At 39.9% G+C, this 26,738-nt stretch overlaps 1 protein-coding gene across 3 annotated transcripts in view; it reads left to right on the top strand.

Annotated features, from left to right (window-relative positions):
- micu2 (mitochondrial calcium uptake 2) overlaps window positions 1-26,738 on the top strand; it is a 572,545-nt gene that overhangs the window by 175,406 nt on the left and 370,401 nt on the right. For 2 of the 3 annotated variants that reach the window (XM_085999181.1, XM_085999180.1), the window contains exon 2: window positions 1,500-1,592. The exons of the other annotated variant lie outside the window; for it this stretch is intronic. In XM_085999181.1, coding sequence (XP_085855307.1) covers window positions 1,500-1,592 — 93 coding nt within the window. The remainder of the gene's footprint in view (window positions 1-1,499; window positions 1,593-26,738) is intronic. 3 annotated transcript variants of the gene reach the window in all.

Raw genomic sequence — 26,738 nt, 5'->3', positions numbered from 1 at the left:
CCCATCTCCCCAGTGTCTATTGACGAAGAACTAACAACCCTTCCCGAAGCCATTATTAGAAAAAGTTCAAGTAAATGAAAGAAAAAAAAAGACTTGCATTTATATAGCGCCTTTTCATGACCTCAGGTTGTCCCAAAAATGCTTTACAGCCAATTAAGTACTTTCTAAAGTGTAGTCACTGTTGTAATGTAGGAAACGCGACGGCCAGTTTGCGATCAGCAAGCTCCCACAAACAGCAATGTTATAATGACCAGATAATCTGTTTTAGTGATGTTGATTGAGGGATAAATATTGGCCAGGCACTGTGATCTTTTACGTCCACCTGAGAGGGCAGGCAGGTGCCTCGGTTTAACATCTCATCCAAAAGACAGCACCTCCGACAGTGCAGCACTCCCTCAGTACTGTACTGGAATGTAGGCCTATTCTCTGGAATAGGACTTGAACCCACAACCTTCTGACTCCGTGACGAGAGCACTACCACTAAGTCACGGCTAACACCTAAGTAACTTAAATTTGTGTTTTGTATAAAATTATCAAAACAACGTGAAACATAAAGTTTGGAATTTTATCACAAGTAACCAAGGAGACGAGACGAGATTAACGCAATCTAATTTCACATTATACAGATTTTTACATTGCGTATTTTTATATGAACTTGTAGCAAAGCAATGGCACAAAGAGTTCTAAAATGTACTCCATGGTGGTTCTGTTCTGAGATTTAATTTGTATACTTGTTTGTTGGTCAAATGGACCAATTGTTTGGGAACTTTTCATATTAAAGTGCAACAGGAATTTCCTAATGATCAGATCACCAAAATAAGCTTTGTTTTACAAAGGTGTACATTGTGTCAACACCAGCATTTCCTCTGTACCGAGACATAAATTTCAATAATATATCTAGTGCCTGACCAGGTACATGACCAATTCATTCAACGCTGCTATTTCCCATCCACCCAAGTGATGGAAATAATTAATAATGATTACCAGGTGTGGTAAAATAGATTTTTGCCTGTGTTGAATTTTTAAAATTTGCATTATTCCATTGCTAGAATCAGCATTTAGGGGGTAAGTCAGCATTATCAAATATATTTTTCAAGGAGGAACTCATCAGTTCAATTTTAAACATATTGGGTGAGATTGCTTACACTGAACTGAATTCTGAAAACAAGCAGAAAGCCACTAATTATCATCTATGGTATATTGATAGTTGTAAAATGTAACTATTCTAATAATTATAACCGGTCAGGTACAGAAACATAGAGGACAGGATTTTCTTTGGGCCGTGGAGGCGGGATTGGAGGCGTGTGGGGGGTTAAAATCCCAAAATTGGGGGGGCACAAACCCATCCCGCCTCCATGCCAGTTTCAAAGGAGGTGGGTACCCGACCCGCACTGGGACCCGCCTCCCCAAGGCGGGAAGGGGATTAGTGCCAATTAACTACCTGTTAACAGGTAGTTAACGGACAGTTTTTAGCCTAATCTCTATTTTCATTCTTGAAGTGTGGGATTCCCGACAGCTCCAAACCAGGCCAAGTTAGCGAGGCGGGCCGTCGGGCTGAAGGGCTTGGAGGGGTCGAGATGTCCGGTTTTCAGGTAAGTGATGGGTGCATGAGTGCAGAGGTAAGTGTGTTTGGTGTGTGTAAAGAAGTTTTACTTACCTTTACAGCCTTCCTTCAGGTCTCGGGAGTCCCTCATCTCACCGGCACGAAAGCAGAATGGCCGCAATCTGTCAAAAATTGCAGCATTCAGCTTTCTGTTCCGGAGAGATCTCTAAATCATCCTGAGAGGAAAGAGTACAGATTGTCAGTGTTTGACAGCTTCAAACAGCTGTCAAACGCTGATATTTCATCTGTCAAAAGGTCTTGACAGATGAAATATCAATCTGTGACATCACCTGTTGCTGGGTGGCCCTTAATTGGCCTGCTGAGCCCGCTGGGCGGGCTCAACAAGGTCAATCAAGTCAAAATCGCGTGGGCTGGCTACAACTTGATGGAGGTGGGACTACAACCCCGAAAGTTGTAGTCCCGCCTCCTCAATGAAAATCCAGCCCAGAGTATCTGTCTTCATCTTAATTGAGGTTTTAAAACCAAATAAGTTAAAAGGGAAGTGGATAAATATTTAATTTGTTTTAGAAGGTATGGAAAAATGGCAGGGTAGTAAGTGGATAGCTCTTTCGAGAGCCAACACAGACATGATAGACTAATCGGTCGTCTTCTGTGTTGTAAATTTCTATGATTCTTTAACCATTTAAAAATAAAACATAATGATAGAAGTTTTTGGTGCTATTTACTGACTAGTACGGTGTCAATTTGTTGACATTTTATCAACATGAAAATTTGCATGCACAAAAGTGTAATTGTTAAAGCATGATCCATGAGGTGTGACAGACACAGGTGCGTATCATATGCAATGTTTTCATACAGTAGAAATGTACATAGTGGATTTATATGGACTGGGCTCTCACCTGTGGTGTACTGGTAATGGCTGGTAGATTTCAGAGAGAGATATTGTTGGGGTTGAGGCTGGAAAGAATTATGTGAAGAAATAGCAACAGTAACCATGCAGACTGGGAAGAATTCAAATAATGAATATAATATGTTTTAGCGATGTTACTCAGGAGTAACTTAGGCTGGAAAGAATCAAAATAAGATTACAATAGCGCATTTGCGGACATCACAAAATCAACATCGAGGTGCACTGAATTAACATAGGAGGGAAGGCTGAGGAGAATGGTAGGAGCTCTGCTAATGGAACAGAGGACATGGAACAGATGCCTGTGGAAGCGAAAGCTAATGAAAGTATCATGTAATCAGTACGTTTACTGTCATTTTTCCCCACAGTTGCTGAATTTTTCTTTTAGGTATTTTGTTATGTTATCAATTTGTATTTTTAGAGGTGTGTATATAGTGGAATGGGTTAGAAACCACCAACATAGCTACTCGAAGGATGTGTTTGGACCCCCTTTATGTGAATGATTATTTGTGAAATTATGACACAAATATTACATTTTTTTTTTGACCTTCTCACATTTAACTTTCAGCGAATAACACAAAATCCCCACTTAGGATTCATCAGTTCACCAGATGTAAAAATTTTAATTCGATGGATTATGCTGCAGTCTATCATTGATAAACCTATAAATTATAATCTTGTAATTTTTTTTACCATTTGTTCTTGGGATGTGGGCATACCTGGCAAAGCTGCATTGATTACCCATTCCTAGTTGGTCTGAGAAGGTGGTGGTGGGCCTTCTCTTTGATCTGCTGCAGTCTTTATGGTGATGATTAAGAGATGGCAATACATGTCCAAGTCAAGATGGTGGAGGGGAACAGATGTTGCCATTCTTGTCCTTCTCAGTGGTAGAAGTCAAAGTAACCTTGACGAGTTGTATCCTGTAGATAGTACATACTGCAGTCAAAGTGCGCCAGTGGTGATTGGAGTGGATATGAGTTCGCTGGCAGGGGTGTGATCAAGCAGAATGCTTTGTCCTGGATTGTGGTGAGCTTCTTGAGTGTTTTTACCAGCGCACTCGTCCAGGTGAGCGGTAAGTATTGCATCACACTCCTGACTTGAGCCTTGTAGATGGTAGAGAGGCTTTCTGGGGTTAGATGGTAAACCACTCGTCACCCAGTACCCAGCCTCTGCCCTGCTTCTGTCGCCACAGTGTTGCTATGGCTGGTCCAATTTAGCTTCTGGTCAGGGGTGACCCCCAGGGTGTGGCAGATTGGGCAGTGGTTTTGCTATTGAAGTTGGAGGGGCTATGGCTGGGCCTTTTCTTATTGGAGATGATCATCGCCCAGTAAAATGGTTTTACTGTCGCAAGCTTCAATGGACCTTCCCCGTGCTCCTTGTGAAATAGTTCCAAACAGCAGCTTTAAAACAATTGCGCAGGTGCACGTTTGAATATGTACATTTTTAATATTGATCTGATTGTTGTAGACTCCGCCCCTCCCCTCACCCCCACACACAATGCAACATCAGTGGGAACCACTGCAAGAAACAGATTTTGCATATATGCAGCTTCAGTTGAGTATATTTTGTAGTAATATATAATTTTTAAGAATGTAGTCTAAACGCAACTATAATGACGAGTTTGATTGTTTTTGAATAAGTTTAAAGTTAAACCACAATTAGACGTAGCAGGAACCAACTCCATATTGAAAATGAACGTAGAAATCACATTACATATCCCTGCACACAATTAAGTGCACTGCATCCCAGAGCTATTAATCATTTCTAGCATTTCCAATACATTTACCCTGAGTGGGTTAGTTCAATTATATTTTACCTAGGAACAGTGCATTCAGCTTGCCAATATTAGGTGATTTGTAGCAAGCCAAGGGGTCAAACAGAAAAGCCTCATCACTGTATTTCAGCCTACTGGTTCTAACATATTCCTTCACATGATCTCCCTTGACTTCAGAAGGTGGAAGAAAACACTGTATTAAACCATGGCTGCAAACAGATTTAATGGATAAGTGACCAGTAACAAAGCCTCACTCTACGTTTGCAGTAGTTACAGTTTAACTATCCCTCCTCAGAAGATAGAAAATTACAAACAGTCATGCTTACTGTGCTAAACTTCAATGGGAACTGGTGCTAGCTCAAGATCCCTAACTGAACCTTACATAGCAGTTTGCCCCGATCTTCCACAGAATCTCCTTCACCTCTATATCTCCCTGATGGCTTCAGAAACACTTCTCAGTTGGAACAAAACAGGCTAAGATGCACTTTCAAAATTTGATCTGGATAAAGGAAATTTAAATTTATCTTCTTTACACTCAAAAAGAGCTGTCAATCAAACATATATTCCAACAAAACCCACAGGGTGTTTATACTTTGATTGAATGGCTTTGTTCTTCCCTTGGATACCTGAACCTCTGTTCTAAGGCTATTCTGTATCAAAACAAGTTTTTTTGTGAGTGAACCTGTTTTAACTCCACGTGTACTATGACAGAAAAAAACGAAGCAAAAAAAAGGATATTTCATAGTCAAAAATACTTCATTTTAATTAATTATACCAATGTGCTGCAATAACACCAAAAAACTGACCGTAAATCTTTCCAGAGTTGGGCTACAGGCTGCTAAGTGTTGTATATGACTCCATGTGGGAAATTGTAGGCAACAAACTACTACTTCTGTTATGGCTCAGAATGTTGATGCATGACCAGACTGCACTAAACAATCCTGTTAACCAGATTAATGAAATTGGCTCTGATCATTGCAGCTTTTTCCATAATTTTTTCCACATTTCCAGAAGCAATTTGCAGCAACTTCAATGATACGTGACTTGATGCACTCAACATGCACTGCATTGATTTTTGACAGCTGAGTAATGTATTCGGCAGTGTAATGGATACAGAGGAAATACGCAAATTAATACTGCCTAGCTCTACAGTTTTTTTTACAAGCGGAATGCTGAAAAAATAGTCGTTTAGGAGAGGAATATTGTTTGCTTATTGAAGGTGGAAACCTATCAACCGAACTGCGCTACTCGTTTTGTGTTACTGCTGATGCTTGTGTGATAATGCTGTGTATGATGGTATATAAGATGGTTTCCGATCAATCCATAGTTTTAAAAAGTGTCCATTTTTGCTTTACAGAGGAGATTCTTCCATTCCTCCATCTCCCTTGTGCCAATTTTCAACCAGCAATAATAGTGATGTAGTGTAACTGTTTAGGCTATTGAAGAAAAGGTGAAAATAAAACAGAATTGCATTTTAGTTTGGGGTAAACTCTGCTGAAATAATTGTCTCTGCTTCTTTGAACCAGGACCACTATAGTAATCTTTCATTGAGTTCTATAAACCTATTTAAGTGTAATCATCTTTGAGGTGAGCATGTAGAGCCCGCCAAAAGTACCAAAATATTTCTACCCTTGAAATCAATAAAAGTAGGCGGGAGCCTCATAAAACTAGGCTGATCAGTCAGTGAGCATACTACTCTCTAATAACCATATGTTGATACACATCTTTATCAGTTGTTGCCATTCCATTGTATTAGGTGAATAGCTCAGGCAGTAGGGAGGGAAAGCCACATTTGCAATAAAGTTGCTTATTGCTGGCTGAAGCTAAAGCTTCCTTGTACTTAATCAGATGAGTCAAACACTGTTGTCAGCTTGTTTACTTGTGTGTGGCCTTTAGTGGGTGGTCTGCTGGGGATTTGTATGCACCTAAAAGTTTAGATTGGCTACTGCAGTACATCATATACACAATCTTGACTCTTTGAGAAATACAGTAATTTCTTTGCACCAAGATAAAATAAACCAAACAAGTTTGTGATGTTGATGTTATTTGGAGACTATTAGCAATGAGTTGTTTGCTTTTATTCCAGTACCCTAAGTCTGTTTTATGGTGCTGAACATTTAACCAATTCTGAATGTGAAAATTATTGTAATTGTGCGTATTTTTGAAACTGAAAGGTTAAAATGTTTTTTTCAAGAGTTAATTTAGCATATTTCTCTTTTGGATATTACTGTAAAGAGCAACATTTTTTTTAGAATAGTAATATATTTCAGGCAGAAGATGATTGTTCCATCTAGTTTGTCCATCGAATTATCTCTAACATCATCACTGGGTCAGAATTTTGGAATTCCCTACCTAACACCATTGTGGGAATACCGTCACAACAAGGGCTACAGTGGTTCAAGAGAAGGCACATCACCAGCTTCTCAGGGCAACTAGAGTAGTCAATAAATGTGGCCCTGCCAGCATTGTCTACATCCCAAGAACAAATTTTTAAAAATTGCTAGCACTTATGATTTAATAAGGATGAATGCCAATATCAAGAATTTATTTATTTCATTAATGAAATCCTTAAAGTTTGCTATTCAACCATCTAAAATTTATATAGAATTATGCTCCCAGCTCTGGAATTCTATACATGGCAGAAAATTTAGCTATTTACAATCTTAAAAATTCTACCAAGTCTCACCTTAATTTTCACTTCACGATATGTTAAAGGTGTTAATTAATGCAAGTTGTTGTTGTAAGAGACAAATCCCAGCACACACACTGGCTCTTCATACCTCAATTGTCACAAATTCTAAAATGAATCCTGCACCCCTTCATTGAGCAAACTTTCATTACATGATCCTCTTTTTGAAATAGGGGCACCAAGGCCATATGCAGTTGTAAAATTGTCTCTTTCAATTTACAGTATTTGTTATATATAGCCCTTGCTATTTAACGTTTCCCACTTGAAAACTTTGGGCTGATGATGTTGGTGGCCTAGTAACCATTATTCTAAGATTTCACGCCTGCCTTGATACTTCCAGCATGTTCCCACTAAGTACATATTCTGTGTAACTTGTTTCTCTTGCCAGATCTGATCATATTTACTTTTTACTTGCATTAACCTGCATCGGGCCTTTGTTTTAATCACAGGCTTTCTGAACTTGCCACTAAATCGTTCAGATTGGTTGACTCCAAAACTGAACATGATAAGCTACAGGAGGATTTGAATATACTTGGGAATTGGGAAAACAGGTGGCAGACAATATTCAATGTAGAGAAATGCAAAGTGCTTCACATGGGGACAAAAAATCCAGGAAGGGGCGATTACTTAAATGGAAAAAAAATAATGTGCATGGAAAATGAAAGAGATCTGGGGGTCCTGTTTGACAATAAATTGAAGCTATTGCAACAATGCTCGGCAATGAGAAAAGATCAGCTGTTGGGATGTATTAAAAGGTCAATATTGAGCCACTATATTGAGGTATCCTTCCACTTTATAAATCAGCGATGCAACCACACTTGAAATACGGTTTATAGTTCTGGTCGCCACAGTACAAAAAGGATATTGCAGCTATTGAAAGAATAAAGAGAGCAACCAGAATGATTGAGGGGATGGAGGGATTGGATTATGAGGAGCGATTATGTAAATTGGGCAAGAGAAGGTTCAGAGGTGATATGATTGTTGTTTCTGGGATTCTAAAGGGATTAGATAATGAGAGAATCGTACAACACAGAAGGAGGCCATTCGGCCCATCGTGTCTGTGAAAGAGCTATCCAATTAGTCCCCCTCCCCTGCTTTTTCCCCATAGCCCTGCAAATATTTTCATTTCAGGTATATAATGTAGACCATGACAAGCTATTTCACCTTGTCCAGAACAGTAGAACCAGAGGACATGGCCTGCACTCGAAGGGGCGGGGGGTAAATGCAAAACTAGAGAGAAAATTGTTCTTTAATATATTCATATTTTTTTCTCTCTTAAAAAGAAGCCCCAACAATGAAAAGTTACTGTAATAGAATGATCATCTTGGGCCAAACTTAGTACAACAACACTGCAATTGTAAACCATAATCTTTCAAATCAACTCTTAGAAATATCTGCTAACTATTAATTATCTCACTGTCTGTGTTGCTATAATAGATAATTTGCATAAAATGCCTGTGTAGGAACCCTAGAAGCCGACTGTCTACTGTTTCTGCAGTAAGGATTAATATTGGACATATTTATGGTGCTCATCTCCATTCCTTGGCAGTTGTTCTTGCCAGGAACCAATGTGAAGAGCAGAGTTGGCACTGGAAGTCAATAAGCCATCATTGCAATTATTACTCCCATTTTTCCTCCGTGCACGAGGTTTCTGTTAAAGAGTGTGTTTTAACATACAAGTACTTCTCATCTTTCATTGTCCTCCAGTGACCTATCTCATCTTAATACCTAATGTAAAGTTATGATTTTTGCTTACTTATTTTAATATCATACAATTATAACAAATCTCTTTAATTTTTGAAATTCCTAAAATTTGGAAAGTAAAAGTTATGGAGTTGTGAGCTTTTAAATTATGGTTGAATTATTTTGAGCATATATTGTCTACAGAAGTGAATGGTCTCCAAATATTTTTCCGCTTGCAGCTTCAATTGAACTGTTGGCATTGAACGACACTACTAATATATTTGCCATTTAAGAGTCTACATTTTAGAACCTCAAGGCTGTCATCGTACCTTTTGGTTCATTCAAATAACTCGCTTTCTCCTATAGTTACCTAAGAACAGTAGCTGGAATTTTCCCCTAAAAAAAAAAAACAGGTGGGTTTGGAGCGTGGGGGCAGTTAAATTGTTAAAATGGGATTCCTGCCACCAACCTGCCCACTCCCGGTTTTAACGGAGGCAGGATGGGGGGGCGGGCGACCAACCCGCTCCCAGGGAGCGGTACGTCAATTTAAATATTATAATGAGGCTGGAAGCCTCTTTTTTCACCTCCATTTTGAATTTAATTGCATGTAGACGGGTTTCACACAATTCATGAAACCCGGCAGTTAAACGGAAGCGGGGACTGCTGCATCCAGGAGGTAAGTGGTTTTATACCTACCTCCTGGATCCAGGGTCCCTGCTTAACCCAGCCCCCGCGATCGGAGACCCCACCACGAGGCTGCCAATCCCCACAGTGAGATCTCTTACCCCCACCCCACTGATTGATGCTGAGGCCGACCACAATCCTCCGCCGGCTGGCCCCGATCCTCCCATGCCGATCCCCGAACCCCCCCCCTGCGTGATCCCCGACTGAACCCCCCCCCCCACCCCCCCGCAATCCCACCCTAGGACCGACCCCTTGACTCTGCTGCCAACCCACCCGCAGCCAGCCAGCCTCTGTCTGGCTGGCTGCGGGCAGGAATCCGACGCCTCACATGCAAATCAGGCCCTACTTTTAAACCTGGCCTCCTGGGTTTCCTGCCCGCCTCGGAGGCCCCCTGCCGCCAACCCTCCTACCTGGAGCAAATTCCGGCCAGTGTTTCTATATAATCCAGCAGATTAAAGAACTGGAGGCAAACTTGCCCTTATCATGAAGGGTGTGGTCTGCTTTGAAAGTTACTGTTCAGGCACGGTCATGAATGGTATATCTTAATTAACAAATATCCTCTAGTTGATAAATTGCTCAAATTCATAACACAAGCATTTGTTTTCTCTGCTGCTGAGTTTAAGATGGGCAGTAGGATTTTGGTTCAGTAGCATCTGTCTATGCATTTACACCAAACCTGTAACATTCGTATGAAGTGGTTTGACTTTACAACTTATAGCAGAAATCTAGAATCAGGGCCCAACATGACTCTGGAACAAAGCAGAGTGAGATTTCCTGGAGGCAGCAGTCGCCTTCATTCTAGAATAAGGTCAGTCACTCACTACAGATGTGGAGATGCCGGTGTTGGACTGGGGTGGACAAATGTAGGAAGTCACACAACACCAGGTTATAGTCCAACAGCTTTATTTGAAATCACAAGGTGACCTGACGAAGGAGCAGCGCTCCGAACGCTTGTGATTTCAAATAAAGCTGTTGGACTATAACCTGGTGTTGTGTGACTCACTACAGAGTTTCACTATAACCTCTTAGCATAGAGTGTTAACCTTGGCTCAGTGGTATCACTCATCTCTGATTCAGAAGGTCATGGGTTGAAGCCCACTCCAGAGACTTGAGCACATAATCTAGGCCGACACATCAGTGCAGTACTGAGGGAGTGCAGCACTGTTGGATGAGCCATCTTTCCAATGAGACATTAAATTGAGGCCCCATCTGCTCTCTCAGGTGGACGTAAACAATCTTATGCCACTATTTTGAAGAAGAGCAGGGTAGTTCTCCCAATGTCCTGACCAACATTTATCTTTCAACCAACACCAAAAACAGATTCTCTGTTCACTTATCTCATTGCTGTTAGAACATAATTACACCTCAAATGTGCTTCATTGGATGGACATTCCAAAGATGTGAAAGGCGCTATATGAATGCAAGTTCATTTTTATTGGTGGGAAGCAGAGCCACTTCAGACAGACATTACAGTTGTAGTGTAGATGCACCCTAAGTCAACATTGCTCTTTGTGGAATTTTAGACGGTCCTTAGAATGACTGACTTGTTTCCAGTTGCACTGTAATGTTTAAAAACAGTTCTGAATCTCAACTTACCCAGGGAAACTGGATATACGTAGTTCCATTCTTCATCAAATGCCTTGATTTCCAGATATTTCATCCTTCAAAGCATAGCCTGAGTTTCTACAATTGTTTGGGAACTAAATGGTATGAAGTCACAATGGTATAATTTATGAAGTGCTTTGCATTAATGACTGATTACTTTGAAATTCACACAATGAGCTTCATTAAAGCCAATTCCACTTATGTTTTTGATTGTTAATGGTTATATATGGCCATATAAATGCAAGTCGTCTATAAACAAAATTAAGTTCTACCAGAAAACAAGAGCCATGTTTATGAAGGCAAGGGATGTCACTGCTGCGTAATCAATCTCCGTGTTAGAATCAAGCACATTAGATTTAGGACAGGTCGCATGGGATAGATGCAAAGTAAAGCTCCTGTTACTCTGCCCCAACAGTATCCTTTAACCCCACTGTCAGAATAATACTTCTTGCTGTTCTAATTTGAATTTGAGGTGGTGAAAGGCACTCTATAGATGCAAGTTCTTCTTCTTTCTTTCCTTGCATGAGACTTGCTCAATTTTGTGCCAGGTTACAGGAAATCTGATTGCTGTGTGTCCATCATGACATGTTTTGTATGGAATGCTTAACAGCCCATAGATAGAATAAACTTTCATCAGTCTGATCTGGATTCAAACCTTGGTCCTAGAGATGAAAGGACAATTTCCACCCTGCTGCATAATTCTTTTGAACAGTGAGGTTCTGTGTTGAGGATTTTCAATGTGTTCAAGCAGTGTAATTTTCATGCTCTGAAGATGCATGTTGAAATTTAGCTCGGCTCTGTTTTTAAAGTTTAAACTTCACTTATTGTGCACCGAGTTATTCTGGAAGGACTTCCGTTTTTATTTTGAGCTACTGGAAACACTTGTCACTTAATGAACTTTAATAATTTTCCTCTACAAGTTTGAACAGGCTCTTTGGCAATTAAAAAAGGCCTTTTGGAAAGTGCTGTTGAAAAGTGATATCATTGTCTACAAATAGCACTAAAACAACATAATTTATGTCAAATTTTCATAAGGTTTCATTCATCATTGTGTGTAAATTAGGAGAAACCCTTCGAATACTGTTAGAGCATGTCTCGTATTGCTCCATTACATGAACAACATAATACATTATCAGATAGTTTCCTTGAGAACCAGAAAGTGCTTGTCTTATTATTAGATATATTTAGTTGGCTTTATAGAAAAAAAAAAGAGCAGTTCATATGGTAAGAGATGCCTCTCTTGTAACCACTAATTAGTCATTATTAACTGATTTTGGCTAATGAAGGTTTGTGGTATTAAAGGAGCGTTTTCATCCTGTGGAGTTATATCGGGTAGGTTTAGGAACAGCCTACTTTACAGAGCTGTGCATCTGCAGATGATGGAAATTTTTTCTCAGAAAAAGGTATACTTAACTGTGCAAAAGGGTGTGTCACTTTTAATTCTGGCGTGCATTTAAGACATGAACAGCCATTTTCTAAGATTTTGTTCACAATATTAACTGCTTACTATCCCCATCCAGTCTGCTTCAAATGGCAGTGTGTTGGATGGACATTAAGCTGGCAATGAAAAAAGGTTTGAGGGCTTGTAGCTGCTTATTATATTTGTTCAACAATCTCAACTCTAATCCAGTCCAAATATCATGACCGGATGAGAACATGAGTACATCATAGACTTTCAGATCTTAATCTTAAATTACTACTCTTAATCATAATTGACACTTACAAAAAGTGTATTAGTAGGAGAGGGATAGCACACTTTGAACTCTTACTGTGAAGTTTGCCGTTGTCTACATACTTAAGTTTATCATTCTTCACAAATAAGCTGTTCTTGTCGTTAAGCAAATACTTTCATTCACCCGTAGTATTGACTCCTAATGTGGTGTTGTCTACATGATATTAAGCAGCAGCAAGTGGGATTGAGCAAATAGTTCTTGCACAACATTTATCCTCCCCCCCCATCAGCTAGTTTACTTTAATTTTCTTCTAAAATCTTACGCATTTGTCTTGTAATTTAAAAAAGATTCAGAGCATCTGAAAATATATTTCTTCAAATTATGTCATTTTGTTCCCATGATATCAACTATAACTGATCAGACTAAGATTTGTATAGTGATAAAAAAAAATTTAATCCATTAAAATAAATAATGAAGAGAAATCAAACCAGTTTTTGTATATATAGAGTATATAAGTAAACTGTATACACTGGAATTCTGGAAAACTACCTACAGTCACATCACAAGTGGTTGTTTACCATAATTTATGGTTTGTTTGTTTGTACCATAGCTCAAGATTCTTTATTTTTAAACTGGAAAATGTTGGACTGAGTGGCGCACTATCCTTTCACCTCGAGAACTTGAGTTCAAATCAAGCACAGGCTGTTGGGACAAAGGTGTCCTCTCCGCTGGTTGTAATGATGCTGCATGAAGTGACACTGCACAGTTTCTCACTCTTTTCTCGAGTAAGTGCAGGTGAAGAGTACAATTCCTGTATTTGCCATTAAATTGGGAATCTCACTCAAAAAGGTATAGGAATTGGAGAACCAGAGGCGAGATGAGAATTTTTTTTATGCAGCGAGTTGTTGTGATCTGGAATGCACTGCCTGAAAGGGTGATGGAAGCAGATTCAATAATAACTTTCAAAAGGGAATTGGATAAATACTTGAAGCCGAAAATTTGCAGGGCTGTGGGGAAAGGGCAGGGGAGTGGGACTAATTGGATAGCTCTTTCAAAGAGCCGGCACAGGCACGATGGACCGAATGGCCTCCTTCTGTGCTGTATCATTCTATGATTCTATGAATGAAACACTGGTGCAGAAGTGGGTAGTTTTACTCTGCCGAGGTTGGAGTTCAGGCGTGTTGTTAGAGCACATCGAAGGCAGCTTTACTGTGTAGATGGCTAAGCTGTACCTGACCTGAATGCCTCAAATTGGAACTTAGAAGTGTCCCATTCCTAAGTGCCATTATCCCTCACTTTGGTGAGCATGAAAAAAAATCTCCTCCCATCAAAAAAACTGCACATATATGCTGTGCGCAAATCAAAATAGGGTTGAGTAAAAGGTATCTATTTGGATGTTTCTTTGGACTGAATCTGAAAGTAAACAACAACAAAAAACACCTACCATGGATGTTTAGAGTACAGTTTATAGCCTTTTTAAATGAACAAATGGGTACCAAATTTCCTTAAGGTCTGAGTCTTCACTAAACCAGTATTGTGGTTAAATATATGTCAATACTTGTTGGTTTAAAACGGGGATGAGGGCCGGGGGGAGGTAGATGGATTGTCCTTTATCGTTATTAAACAAATGTAGAAGTTACCACTTCATGCTGCTGAGCAAATTTTCATATACTGTCGTTACATAAATGATTTGTAATTTTTAAGCTTTACCTGGATTATTTTCAGTGACCCAATTTATTTGAGTACACAAAAAGTTTGAAATTCTGCTTTCAACTGTAAATCTTTCTTTTTTTATTTTATAATTTTTATTTAATTGTTTTTAAGTCAGATATATTCTTGCCACATGGCTCGACTGAGAACTTAACCATGAACTAAATTAGAATTATATTTTGTGCCTTTTGGTTTGTTGGTTTTCTTTTTCCAACTATATTATAATGTCCATAAGTTACCTGTTGGAAATATTTGCTTTCCCTGACTCTCACGAACGTACATTTTATTTCCAACTTTTCCTGAAAATAAAAGGTTAAAATTTGAATTTCAGGTATTAATTTGAGATTCCGAATGCTGCTAATCATAATTGTAGTCCAAGTATTGACCAACAGGGGCAGCTTACTGTTGAGTCAAAAGTGCATGTTGCTATACAGGTGCCTTAAGCTAATTCAGCCATACGCCTTCTCTTTACCACAATGTACTATGCAGTTCTTTGTAATTAGAAACTTCCTTTGAAAATGGTTATGTTGCTGTCAGATATTTAATCCAATTTAAAATGTAGCTGTTTCTTAGTTGTTAGAGTGAAGTATGGAGACAGCTGATTCGTTTTTTCACTAAAATTCATCTGGTATATTCCAGCTGTGTGGGCTTAAATTCATTTCTTTTGATTTCAAGATAATTTTAGAATGAATAATGTCCCAAATCGCCCACTGACAGACAGAATAGGAGATATATTCAAACGTGTGCTTGTCTTGGTCAACACAACCTAGTTCAAGAGACAATTGTACCTGTAATAGGATCCGAGCCAATAGATAAAACCAGGCATAGTTTAGGATGATTTACTTGCTGAGGGCAAAGTCAGTATGTGTGATCAAAGCCTTGCCTGAAGTGCTTGTTAAAATAGTATTCCATCCATGTTGTCAGCCATTAACTTGAACCCGTTTTGTTTTACCATTGTTTTACCTTTGCATGAACATGGCACCTCCTGTGATTCATTGTCGGACTACGGAGAAAACTGAACGCTTTCTATGATTCATTTTAGAAATGTAGAACCTGTTGAGTCTAAATTGAGCCTTCGATACAATTCAATTTAAAACTTCAAAACTCAAGGTATAGGTGTTCCATGCAGCAATGCACTTGGCTTCAGTTCTGTTTAGAGTAACCTTGCAATGAGTAAGGGTTTTTTAAACATTCTGATCCATGTGTTCCATTTTCTAGTTGAAACTAGCTAGGGGAAAGCTCGGATGGTTCAAGCTGCTTACGACATTCAATGCTTATCCTAAGTGGTAATTTGTTATAGGCAGGACATAACATTTACAAATATTTTTGCTATGAATATATGGATGAGATTCAGATTTGGAGGCTGGTCTCCAGCTGTCTTGTAGCAGTGCTAATGCTCTTTACTGGTTGATTGAGGACTTGCCAGGAAGCCATATAGAGCCAGAGTGGGGGAGAATCACCATAATTATATAATTTTATAAGATCAGTACACGTAAACTACAGTAGTAGTTTCATAATTTATGTTCAGTTGGCACTACACCTGTATGATCTTGTGTCTGCAGTTTGGACTAAACCGTACATTACAAGGATGTGTTCAGTTGCTTAATAATTAACTGGAAACATCTAGATATATTAGTAAACCTGTAATTATTGTATCATTAATACCAATAGAGGGATATTCAGTATTTGGCAAAAAGAGTATCAGCTAAAAATTTGTTCAGAATAAATGGTAGTCTGGAAGACACTGCAAATAACAGTTATTATATAATAAATGCCTGTCCTATTACCCTGTATACTCTAATACATATCTGGAAGAAGGATTGTCTCCCCAAGCAGCAGCGTATGTACAGGGCGATGAGGCTGTTTTATATTTGTGTTGCCAGTATCAGACATAGCCATCCTTTTCCTCCGACAACCACTATTTTTGGACATATTGTAGTTTTCTGTATTATATTAATATTCTAATATATACTATTTAAATTGTAATGTAAACTTACATTTTGAAAGTTATCAGTAAAGGTGAAGACTGACAAAAATCTGTTTTTAAGTGCCTAAATGATTCTAAGTTAAAACTTGACATTTTTAAAATTTATTGCGTGTTTGTCAATTCATGCATGGACACACCACTATAAGTAAATCACCGAACAATCGGACATTTACCACATCCAGCTTCCCTTAGTATAAGAGGTGTACTTGCCGTAGTCAACACAATTATCTGATTTTCAGGACTTCCCAGTTGGATTTTATTCAATTAAACCAATTAAAAAAAGCACTAAAATACTACAGTACCTGATTGCATGCCTTTAGGCCAAATCTCACAGCCGCCTAGAATACCCTTCTTGCAGAGCACTAAACAACTTTTAAAATACAAGATCAATCCAAGCAACAAAACATGGCAGCGGGCACAGCACCTATTACATTACCAGAGGTCCTCTTTGAAGTCTCTGTTTTCCCTGCCAGGTACATGCGCATCAAAAGACAGAAGTGATTGTACTACATTAGTCAGAACCCAACTTAGCAACAGAGAATGAGCAACATTTCCATGCAAGGTTTCCATAAAAGCTGTAATTCAAGCTTGGTGGTGTGGTGACTATAAACTGCTTGTGCTTGGCTCTCGCAATTCATGACATCATCAGAACACTTTGATTGAATTACATAGACGATAACTTGAAAAATGAGTACAGAAGTTTTTTCATGTGTGTGAATGTCTCTGAACTCATGCGCCCTGCATAGGTGAGTGAGTTATGAAGGTTTTCTCACAGCATATAATAAAACTCTGTAATTGTTGATTCTTCATGATCTATTTTTATATGTGTATTTTTTTCATTCAATACTATTTTTAAAAAAACTCTGAGTTGTGATGAATTGAGTTTTATAAAGAACGTTAGCATGGAACAATAAAAAGGTTATTCAGCCCATCAAGCCAGTTACTCCCACAGACGATCCACTGTGTTACGAACTCAATCCAACCTGATGAATCTCCTGGGGAAAGGTACAACAGTTTTCCATGTTTCCAAAAAGAAATTGAGGAAAAACTCTCTCTCTGACCTTACAGCCTATGTTTCTATGTTACTGACATGACATTTCCATGCCAGACCTTTATGTTACGTAGAATATACAGCACAGAAACAGGCCATTCATTCCAACCAGTCCTTGCCGCTGTTTATGCTCCACTCGAGTAACTCTATCAGCATAACCCTATTCCCTTCTCCCTCATATGCTTATCTAGCCTCCCCTTAAATGCATCTATACTATTCGCCTCAACCCTGTGGTAGCAAGTTCCACATTCTCACCACTCTCTGGGTAAAGAAGTTTCTTCTGAATTCCCTATTATATTTCTTGGTGCCTATCTTACATTGATCGTCTCTAGTTTTGTTCTTCCACAAGTGATAACACTCTCTCTCTATCTACTCTTATCAAAACCTTTCATGATTTTAAAGACCTCTATTAGGTCACCCCTCAGCCTTCTCTTTTCTAGAGTAAAAAGTGACCCAGCCTGTTCATCCTTTCCTGATAGGTATAACCTTGCATTTCTGGTATCATCCTTGTAAATCTTTTTTGCACCTTCTCCAGTGCCTCTATATCCTTTGTATAATAATATGGCGACCAGACTGTACATGGTACTCCAAGTGTGGTCTAACCAAGGTTTGATGCAAGTTTGGCATAATTTCTCTGCTTTTCAATTCTATCCCTCTAGAAATAAACCCTAGTGATTGGTTTGATTTTTTATGGCCTAACTAACCTGCATCACTACTTTTAGTGATTTGTGTATTTATACTCCCAAATCGCTTTGCTGCTGTACCCCATTTAGATTCTTATTTTCCAAGTAATATGTGACCTCCTTATTTTTCTTACCTCACACTTATCTGTATTGAAATTTATTTGCCAATTATATGCCCATTCTGCAAGTTTATTAATGACTTCTTGTAATTTGTTGCAGTCCTCCTCAGTATTGACTTCCCCACCCCCCCCCCCAAATTTGGTGGTATCCAAATTTAGAAATTATGTTTTTGATTTCAGAGTTTGAATCGTTAATATAAATTGTGAACAACAGTGGTCCCAGCACTGATCCTTGTGGAATCCCACTTTCCACTTTCTACCACTTTGAATAGCTACCCTTTACCCCTACTCTCTGCTTTCTATCTTGCAGCCAGCTAGTTATCCATTCTGCTACTTGTCCCCTGACTCCACATGCTCTGGCCTTATTCATTAGCTCCACATGGTATTCCATCATCTCTGACTGTGCTTCTCCTTATAACCCTTAATCCTGTTCCTAACCAGATACTCATCCAGCTGTTTTTAAAAAAAAATGTAAATTTGCACAGCATTATCCACTTTAACTCTGAATCTATTCCACAGATCCAAATATTATGGGAAAAAACTAATTTTAACCTAAAGTCTTGCTGGAGGCTTGTTTTTTTTTTAATTTCTTGTCTTCTAGTTCTTGGTTTACTGTTCCAGTTAAATAACCTGAATACACCTACACCTACTGGGATGGCAGGAATGACGTATGAGGAGAGATTGTGTCGATTGGGCTTATATTCACTGGAGTTTAGAAGAATGAGAGGGGATCTCACTGAAACTTATAAAATTCTAACAGGACTAGACAGAGTAGATGCAGGAAGGATGTTCCCGATGGCGGGGGAGTCCAGAACCAGGGGTCACAGTCTAAGGATGAGGGGTAAGCCATTTAGGACTGAGATGAGGAGGAATTTCTTCACCCAGAGAGTGGTGAACCTGTGGAATTCTCTACCACAAAAGGCAGTTGAGGCCAATTCATTAAATATATTCAAGAAGGAATTAGATATATTTCTTAAGGCTAAAGGGACCAAGGGATATGGGGAGAAAGCAGGGACAGGGTACTGAATTTGGATGATCAGCCATGATCTCATTAAATGGCGGAACAGGCTTGCGGGGCCGAATGGCCTACTCCTGCTCCTATCTTCTGTGTTTCTGTCCATTCATCTCAGCACTTTGAAAACATGGATCATGCCTCCTCCCAATCGTCCTTTTTAACAACGAAAACAAATTCCGTTCTGTGAGTTTCCCTTCATAACTACCTGTTGCCAAGAGTTTACTGTGTTTGCCCGACTACACTTTTAAACCTTCTGCACCATGTGCTAACTACACCTATAACAACTTGCATTTATAGTGCTGTTAACATCAAAAAAGTTTCAAGGTGCTTCACAGAAGTATAAAAAAAATGAATGCCAAGTCAACGACTCAGATATTAGGAGGGGTGACCAGGAGCTTGGATTTTAAGGTGGATCTTATAGGAAGAGAGCGAGGTGGAGAGGTGAAGGTGTTTAGGGAGGGAATTCCAAAGCGTAGGGCATAGGTAGCTGAAAGAACAACAGCCAGTGGTGGTGGGAGGAGAGGAGGGGTGCACCAGAGATTGAGTGCAGAATTACCTTTTTTGAGTTTGAAAAGAACTGAACTTTGGGGAAGAGAAAAATGGTCAGATTTGCATATATTGTGATCTTTTAACTCTCCCATCTTTCCCATCCAGTTCTCTTTCTCCCCACCCTTCTTCCTTCCCTCCATCTTTTTTGTTCTCTCTCTCTCTCTCTCTCTCTGGCACACATACACAAAAAAACTCTTACACACTCACCCTCTCTCCTTTGACTTGGCATCTGATTCTTTAACTCACTCACACTGCTTCCATTTTCCCACTATGCCATTGGAAGAGCTGACATATATTCTGTTTTTTCAGCAAGCTGTTTGTTTGTGCTTGCGTTTATTGACGTCAACAATGGATATCTTTCAAGCACTGATTTCTGTCAGTTAAATGCCTACTTTGGTGCAACTTAAACTCCATGACCTTGCTCTAGCAAAGTAATAGTTCACCAGCAAATCACGTCATATTAAAGGAGAACATTAAAGTGTTGTTTTAAAATAGTCCTTCCTGCAAAGGTATGACTGATGGAGTCCAAGCGAATTCTTTAAAGCATACCAAAAAATCTGCTGATTATTCTGAAGACTGACCACAATGATGCAACAGTGATTAGGATTCTTATCATGCATCACCCCATCATGTTAGCTGAATAGGTGAAATCATGGAGAGAGGATTATTTTGAATATGAAATGATCTTATTTTAACAAGTTAACAGGGTAATGCAAGGGCTAAATACTTCTGTCTGCTAGAGCTCCTCCCATCATAAATCTCAACTCACCCAGAGCTCTGCCAGTACTGTGTCCTGCCCCACACCAAGCCCCACTAATCTATCATCTTCACCCTCACTGACCTCCACTGCCTTCCTTATTTCAAAATCCTTGTCCTTGTTTACAAATCCTTTACCACCTCACTCCATCCTATCTCTGCAACCTCCTCCAACCCTCGGCTCCCTGCTCACACCCTCTTCTCCCCAAACTGTTGTCTACTATGCATTTCCCCTTCCCTTTGCTTTGTCCTCAATGACAGAGCCTTGAGCCAGTTCACCCCCACACTGTGGAATTCTCTTCCCAATTCCCTCTTGCTTGTCCCATCTCTCCCACCTTCAAAAGTCTCCTTCAAACCTACCTCTTCAACCATGCCTTTTGGTCACCGCCGCCTAACTCTTCTCCCTACATCCACTTGGATTCAACCCACACACTGTAGTGCCTTTGGAATGTTCTTGCTGAAGTGTTCTAAAAGTGTAAGTTGACATAAAGGGAGAAAAATTCGGTGTCAATTGGCATCACCGGCAACTCTAGTTAATGGTCGCAGCGCTACCATTGAAAAATTGGCTGTGGAGGGTCAGTGATGTGGAGCAAAGCGCTAGCTTACCTCTGAGAGCGAGGCTGTGGAGTTCGCAAGGCATTGTGTGTAATTAAAGGGACTATGAATTAAAGGGGCAATGCATTCAAAACTAATAAAATTAAAATCAAGTGAAAAAATGAATTTTTCAGCCCTTATGTTTTTCAACAAAAACATAAACATTAAAGATAATTCCCAAATGGCAGCCTTCAGCTCTTAAAGCTGAATTGACTGCCACGCCTAAAAAAAATTGTAAAAGTGCTTCAGCTCTAACACAAAACGCTCAGCAAGCCAGGGAAGGGTCTCGCAGGCTGCACTCCAGCTTTGTGCAGGGGGTCAACACTGCAAGAGAGATACTCTACCCACAGGGGCCAGGAGGCCCTCCAAAAAAAACACATGGGACCACATCACCGAGGCCGTCACTGCCAGCAGTGTCGCCCCCACCACCTGGCTCCAGTGTCCAAAGAAGCTTCATGACCTCAGACCACTGGTCAAGGTCAGTGAATACATCTTCAAAAGCTGCCTCCTACCAACTGCATTACTAGCCTCACACACTGCTCGATGCAGAACTCCCCCCCCCCAATAATCTGTATCAATCACGAGGCACATCTCCCATTCCTAGCCTCACCTCACCCCCTTGGAGGAGATGGTGAAGGCCATTCTTGGCAGGGGCATGGCTGATACCTTGGCCAGCGGCAGGGCTGAAAGGATACAAGATGCTGGTATTCTTGCATGTTATCCTCCTCCTCGCATGCAGCTCTTGCTTTCCCACCCTCCCCTCATCACAACTGCACCCTTACGCCTTCCTCATTTCACACACCCAAGAAATGCAGCGTGCCCAGCCAGTGGTTGACCAAGAAGAGGGAGAGTAGAGTAAGGAGAAGGAGAAGAAACGCCGTCACTTGATTTGACACTCCCAGCCACCAGCTCCTCAAGGTCGACCAGCAAGGCCATCTGCAGTGTCCCCCACTAAAAGTCAGCACCTTCCACCAGCCATGCTGCAGCCATTGGGGTAGCACCGTGTGTTATCAGTAGGATAGACAAAGGCACACACAAGACAATCACTAAGAGAATGCATAAGGGTGATGAGTTCATTTCTTTATACATCTATCCATCCAATATGACATTAATTTGGATTGGAAGGTTTGCTTTGTGGTGGCTTTTATTTCAGCATCGTGGCCAAGAGGATGCTGTGATGGTCAGTAACAGAGGGAAGGTAAGGTGTGGGACAAATGTTGAAAGGGGAATCGAGGTTGTGGTCACTGGTACCGCAGGCGGATGATTCCATCCCGGATATCCCGGCCAGAAAGTGGCTGTCTGGATTGCATCCTTCCTTCTGCTTCCTCCTCTTTGGCTTCTTCCTCTTCAGTGTCTTCCTCTTCCCCCTGCAAGCGGATGCTGTAAATCTGAAATGACAGCATAAAATGCTGGAAATACTCAGCTGGCCAGGCAGCATTTCAACCTAAGACGTGAACTCTGTTTCTCTCTCCACGGATGTTGCCTGACCTGCTGAGTATTTGCAGCATTTTCTGTCTTCCCAAAGGCCTTCCTTTACCATCCATGGGCTTTGCAAGCATCCAGCAGCACTCCCTACTTAAAAAAAACTTTTAACATCTATGCAGCAAGTCACTACTTCAATAAAATCAAAAAAACCTAGTCCAAAAGCTTAAATCCAAACTTACCTGAAAGATGTGTGTCCCCCTTTAAGAGGTGCTAACATTGCCACTGTCAGCCTGATTGCACATCAGGTTTACCTGGTGTGCTTATGACCCAGTATTGAATTCAGCGCTAGGGTTGAAGTTCGGAACGGTGACGTTAAGTCGGTGTTGCCCGCCAATTGACATCACCATGCTGCCATTTTTTTCCAGGGCGCTGTCAGTTACCGGCAGCGCAAAGGGAGGGAGGAAAATGGCCACCATGGGACTCGCCACCAGCTGGCGAAACAGCAGGGGTTGCCATTTTTTCACCATTTCATGGCGCTATTGAGTGGCGATAAGTAGATGAATTTCTGTCCCCAAGTGTCTCTCTAAGCCATCTTGTGTGTTGTAAATTTAAGAATTCTGATACTGCAGTTTGACTAATACAATCACTATTTTGTCTTTTAAGACTTTAGATTATAGAGCCTAGTCCCAGATCTTAATTGGGAGCAATAAATATGGGGAGGAAATTTAAAAAGCAATATGTTTGGGGCATGTGACTTTTTTTCCTGTTCCTTATGGCTAGAAAGCAAACTGTAATAATCCTGCATCCATGGTTACATTGAAAATAATGTCTTTTTAAGCAGCAACATTTAAATGAAGCAAATACAACCACAAACACTATAATGTATAATTCATTGCTGTTCAGTGTAAAAGCTAAAATTGTTTTATATCCAGTAACACTGTGCTGATTTTAACATGTGTTCCAATCGCACAATCTCATGCTCTGTGTGATGCTTGGCAAAGACTTCAAACAAGACCAATTGGCAATACAGTATGGGTCACATTATTATGTAATGTAAGCCTGCTTCTTTTACATGATTCTGATCACTAATTGATTTGATTTTTGAACAACAGTGCAGCATGCCTTTGTAAATAAGTAAATAGTACCCCCCGGGGGCATTCTAGTTTATGATGGCTTCCCCTCAAGTTCTCTCTGACCCCTCAACACGGCTGATCCCCACATTCTTCCAGGTAAGCTGAAGAAAGACACAAAAATGACCTCATCACAACAGTCAGTGTACCATGAAGTCTCTGTTAAAGATTCCATCAGTACAGCTGACTGAACAGTATTACCGCATCCTGGGGAATGCACTGCAGATGCTCAAGAGTCATAACGGCACAGAAGGAGGCCATTCGGCCCATCGAGTCCGTGCCGGCTCTCTGTAGAGCAATCCAGTCAGTCCCATTCTCCCGCTCTATCCCCGTAGCCCTGCCAAGTTTATTTCCCTCAAGCGCCTATCCAGTCTCCCCTTGAAAACATTGAGTGTGTCCGCTTCCACCACTTCCGTCGACAGCAAGTTCCAGGTCCTCGCCACTCGCTGCGTAAATAGGTTTTTGCTCACATCCAACCCCCCCCTTTCTCAATCTCAATTCAGCTCAGCGTCACTTACCAAGTCCAAGCCCAGGTTTGTGGGAGTGCCTGAGAACTTCAAGTAAAACCTTTAAAGAATACATTAAAAACACAAAATGTAATTCAGTGGATTGATTTAATCATTTTTTAAATTCTGATTTTGTTTAAACCCTTATTTTGCAAAATTTAAATTTTAGGTACCAAGGGGAAAAAATGGCAGATGAAAAAATGAATTCAGAAAGCAATTGGAGTGATTTGTGGGAACCAGCTGGGCAGATTGTGCAATCACAAGGTTATGTACACTTATTGTGGCAGCTTTGTCACACAAAGACCTATTACAGTACCATCTATAGGGGTAACAGGTACTGTAGAAGTTTTCAATGAATTGCGCACCTATATGCAAAATTTATTATATGATTAATATATCGCTAGCATAAAATTTCTTACTGTATTGAAAGCACTCCATTTATAAGACTACTGAATGTGTAAGCTTTCAAAATACACAGAATACCTATAATTATTTTTAAGTGTTACCATCATTGTAGCATTTTGGATAATGTATTCACATTTCTACCATTAGTACATGGAGCAAAATTCTGTTACTAGCACTTTGTCTACATTGTGAGGAGATTTTTTTAAATTTCCTAAAATATAAAAATTCTCTAAGTTCATTATTTTAAAAAAAGGGAATCTCAACATCTGTCATTCTTACAAAGATTTATAATTGACTCGAATATCCTTTTTGTTTTCTTTGTTAATATTTGAAATACTTTTGTCTAAAAGGTGTCAGCTGTTGACTTTGAGGCAGCGGATTGGAAGGATAGAGTTTGACAGTAAGGGAGTTGAATTAATTCTTAGTTAATGACTGTATCTTTGCTGATATTAGTACAGTTGACTAATCGTAACAGCCTTTGTACCATGTTCAACCAGTACCCCAGTGACATTACAGTTTAAATATAGGTATTAAATATCAAAACAAAGCACAGAAGGAAAAAGTTATCGAATCATAACTCTTTGTATCTATTTGATTGTTTTAAACAGGATTCTTTTTTGATACGACCTCTTTAACTGCGCACTTCAGATTATAAAAAACACATGAGGTGTGTCTGGAAATACCATTGATACAATTGGGCAGTAAGGTGGTGAATGATCTTTCTATGCGGCCCCTGATACTTGTGGCGGGGCAGCGTGTTGTATGGGTTATTATTTGGCCTATGAGTGGGTTCCAAGGTGTTCCTACCAATAGGAGAGGAGGAATAGTTGGTAAGGCTCAACACAACAGGAATTGTTCTGCGGAAAGCCCAAGAATTCCTCAGAATTCTGTTTGACTCATTTCTACCTTCAACCCTCATTAAAAACATGGTAGCTTGTACATTGCACTTCATCCACTTCACTTTTAAGTAAGATTTAAACTGAAATTTTTTCTTAGTTTGACTGATCTTTTTGAATCTTTCATCCAGGTCCCAAAATTGGGACAAGCAGCAAATCAAGGCACAAAAGGTCGAAAAATGAAAAGCATTTTCAATGTGAAGTGCTCACTCCAAGTGGTTTTTATTTGGGAAAGGATTGAGATTATAAATTACTAAACATTTCTCTCAGGGGATTTTTAAAAATATTCTCCCCTCACCATTAGCTGTAACCCAGAAAAGAGCAACTCAGCTGATGTCAGCAAAGGATCTGTCATGGAACAGCTCTCCCTGTGGCAACAAGGAATGGCCAGCTTTGTTCAGAATGCCAGTCCGGAGATGTCAGTAACAAGATATTTTTACAATATTATACAATGTCCAGATCGGTATCCAGGACACAGAAGGTTTACCACAACGAGAGCAATTCTTTTTTTGAAGTTTAGAACGAACAAAGCAGGCCTCCAGCAGGCTGCTCATTCAGAGGAGGAAACAAAGATTTTCTGTAACTGGTGGGGCCAAATATTTCGCTAAGCCAACATCCTGTCCCACAACAGTGTTTCGCTTTGGTAGATCTGAAGCTTCGTCAGCAGGCTTCTACAACAAGCTACTGTGGACTGCTATAACAACAGAAAACGTTTTCTGTTGTTTCAAATTTCCAGCATCCACAGTATTTTGCTATTATACCGTGGACTGCTGCTACTTTGTCCTCAAAGTGTGTCCACACCTACCACAGCTGACTTGGGACTGACTCAAGCTCACCATACACGCGGCGCACTGATTAGAGTTGTCTCTGGAAAGACTTGAACCTCCAACCACAGAGCTGCGTTGGATAATGATTCTGAAGCTTCTCTATTGGCTCAACACAGCAACATTCATGAATTAAGTCTCTGTTGCAGGTAAATGATCCTGTGCCACTAACCCTGTTGCATTTCTGCACTAATCAATTTTTTTAGTTTTTAAGAATGCTGTCAATTAAGTGTTCAAAATTTCTTTACATTTCTCTCAATTCTAATTCACCAAAAACATTTTTTTTCAGATGTTCTGCGAAAGATGTGCATATTTTGAAAGTGCAAATGCCCTTTCAGTACTCAAAGGGTTAATTAAATCAGTACTGCAATAACAGCTTGTATTTATACAGCAACTTTCATGTATTAAATGTTTCAAGAAGCTTCACGGAAGCAAAACGGATTGCAACCATAATTAGAAGGGTTAGGAGAGATAACGGAAGGCAGGTTTGAAGGAGGCTTTAAAAGGAT

Source organism: Somniosus microcephalus, chromosome 10, assembly GCF_052327205.1.
Source record: "Somniosus microcephalus isolate GS21.2 chromosome 10, FLI_Smic_1.0, whole genome shotgun sequence".
NCBI lineage: Eukaryota > Metazoa > Chordata > Chondrichthyes > Squaliformes > Somniosidae > Somniosus > Somniosus microcephalus.
Note: the sequence above shows the minus strand (reverse complement) of the source record. Positions and strands in the feature narration are given on the sequence as shown.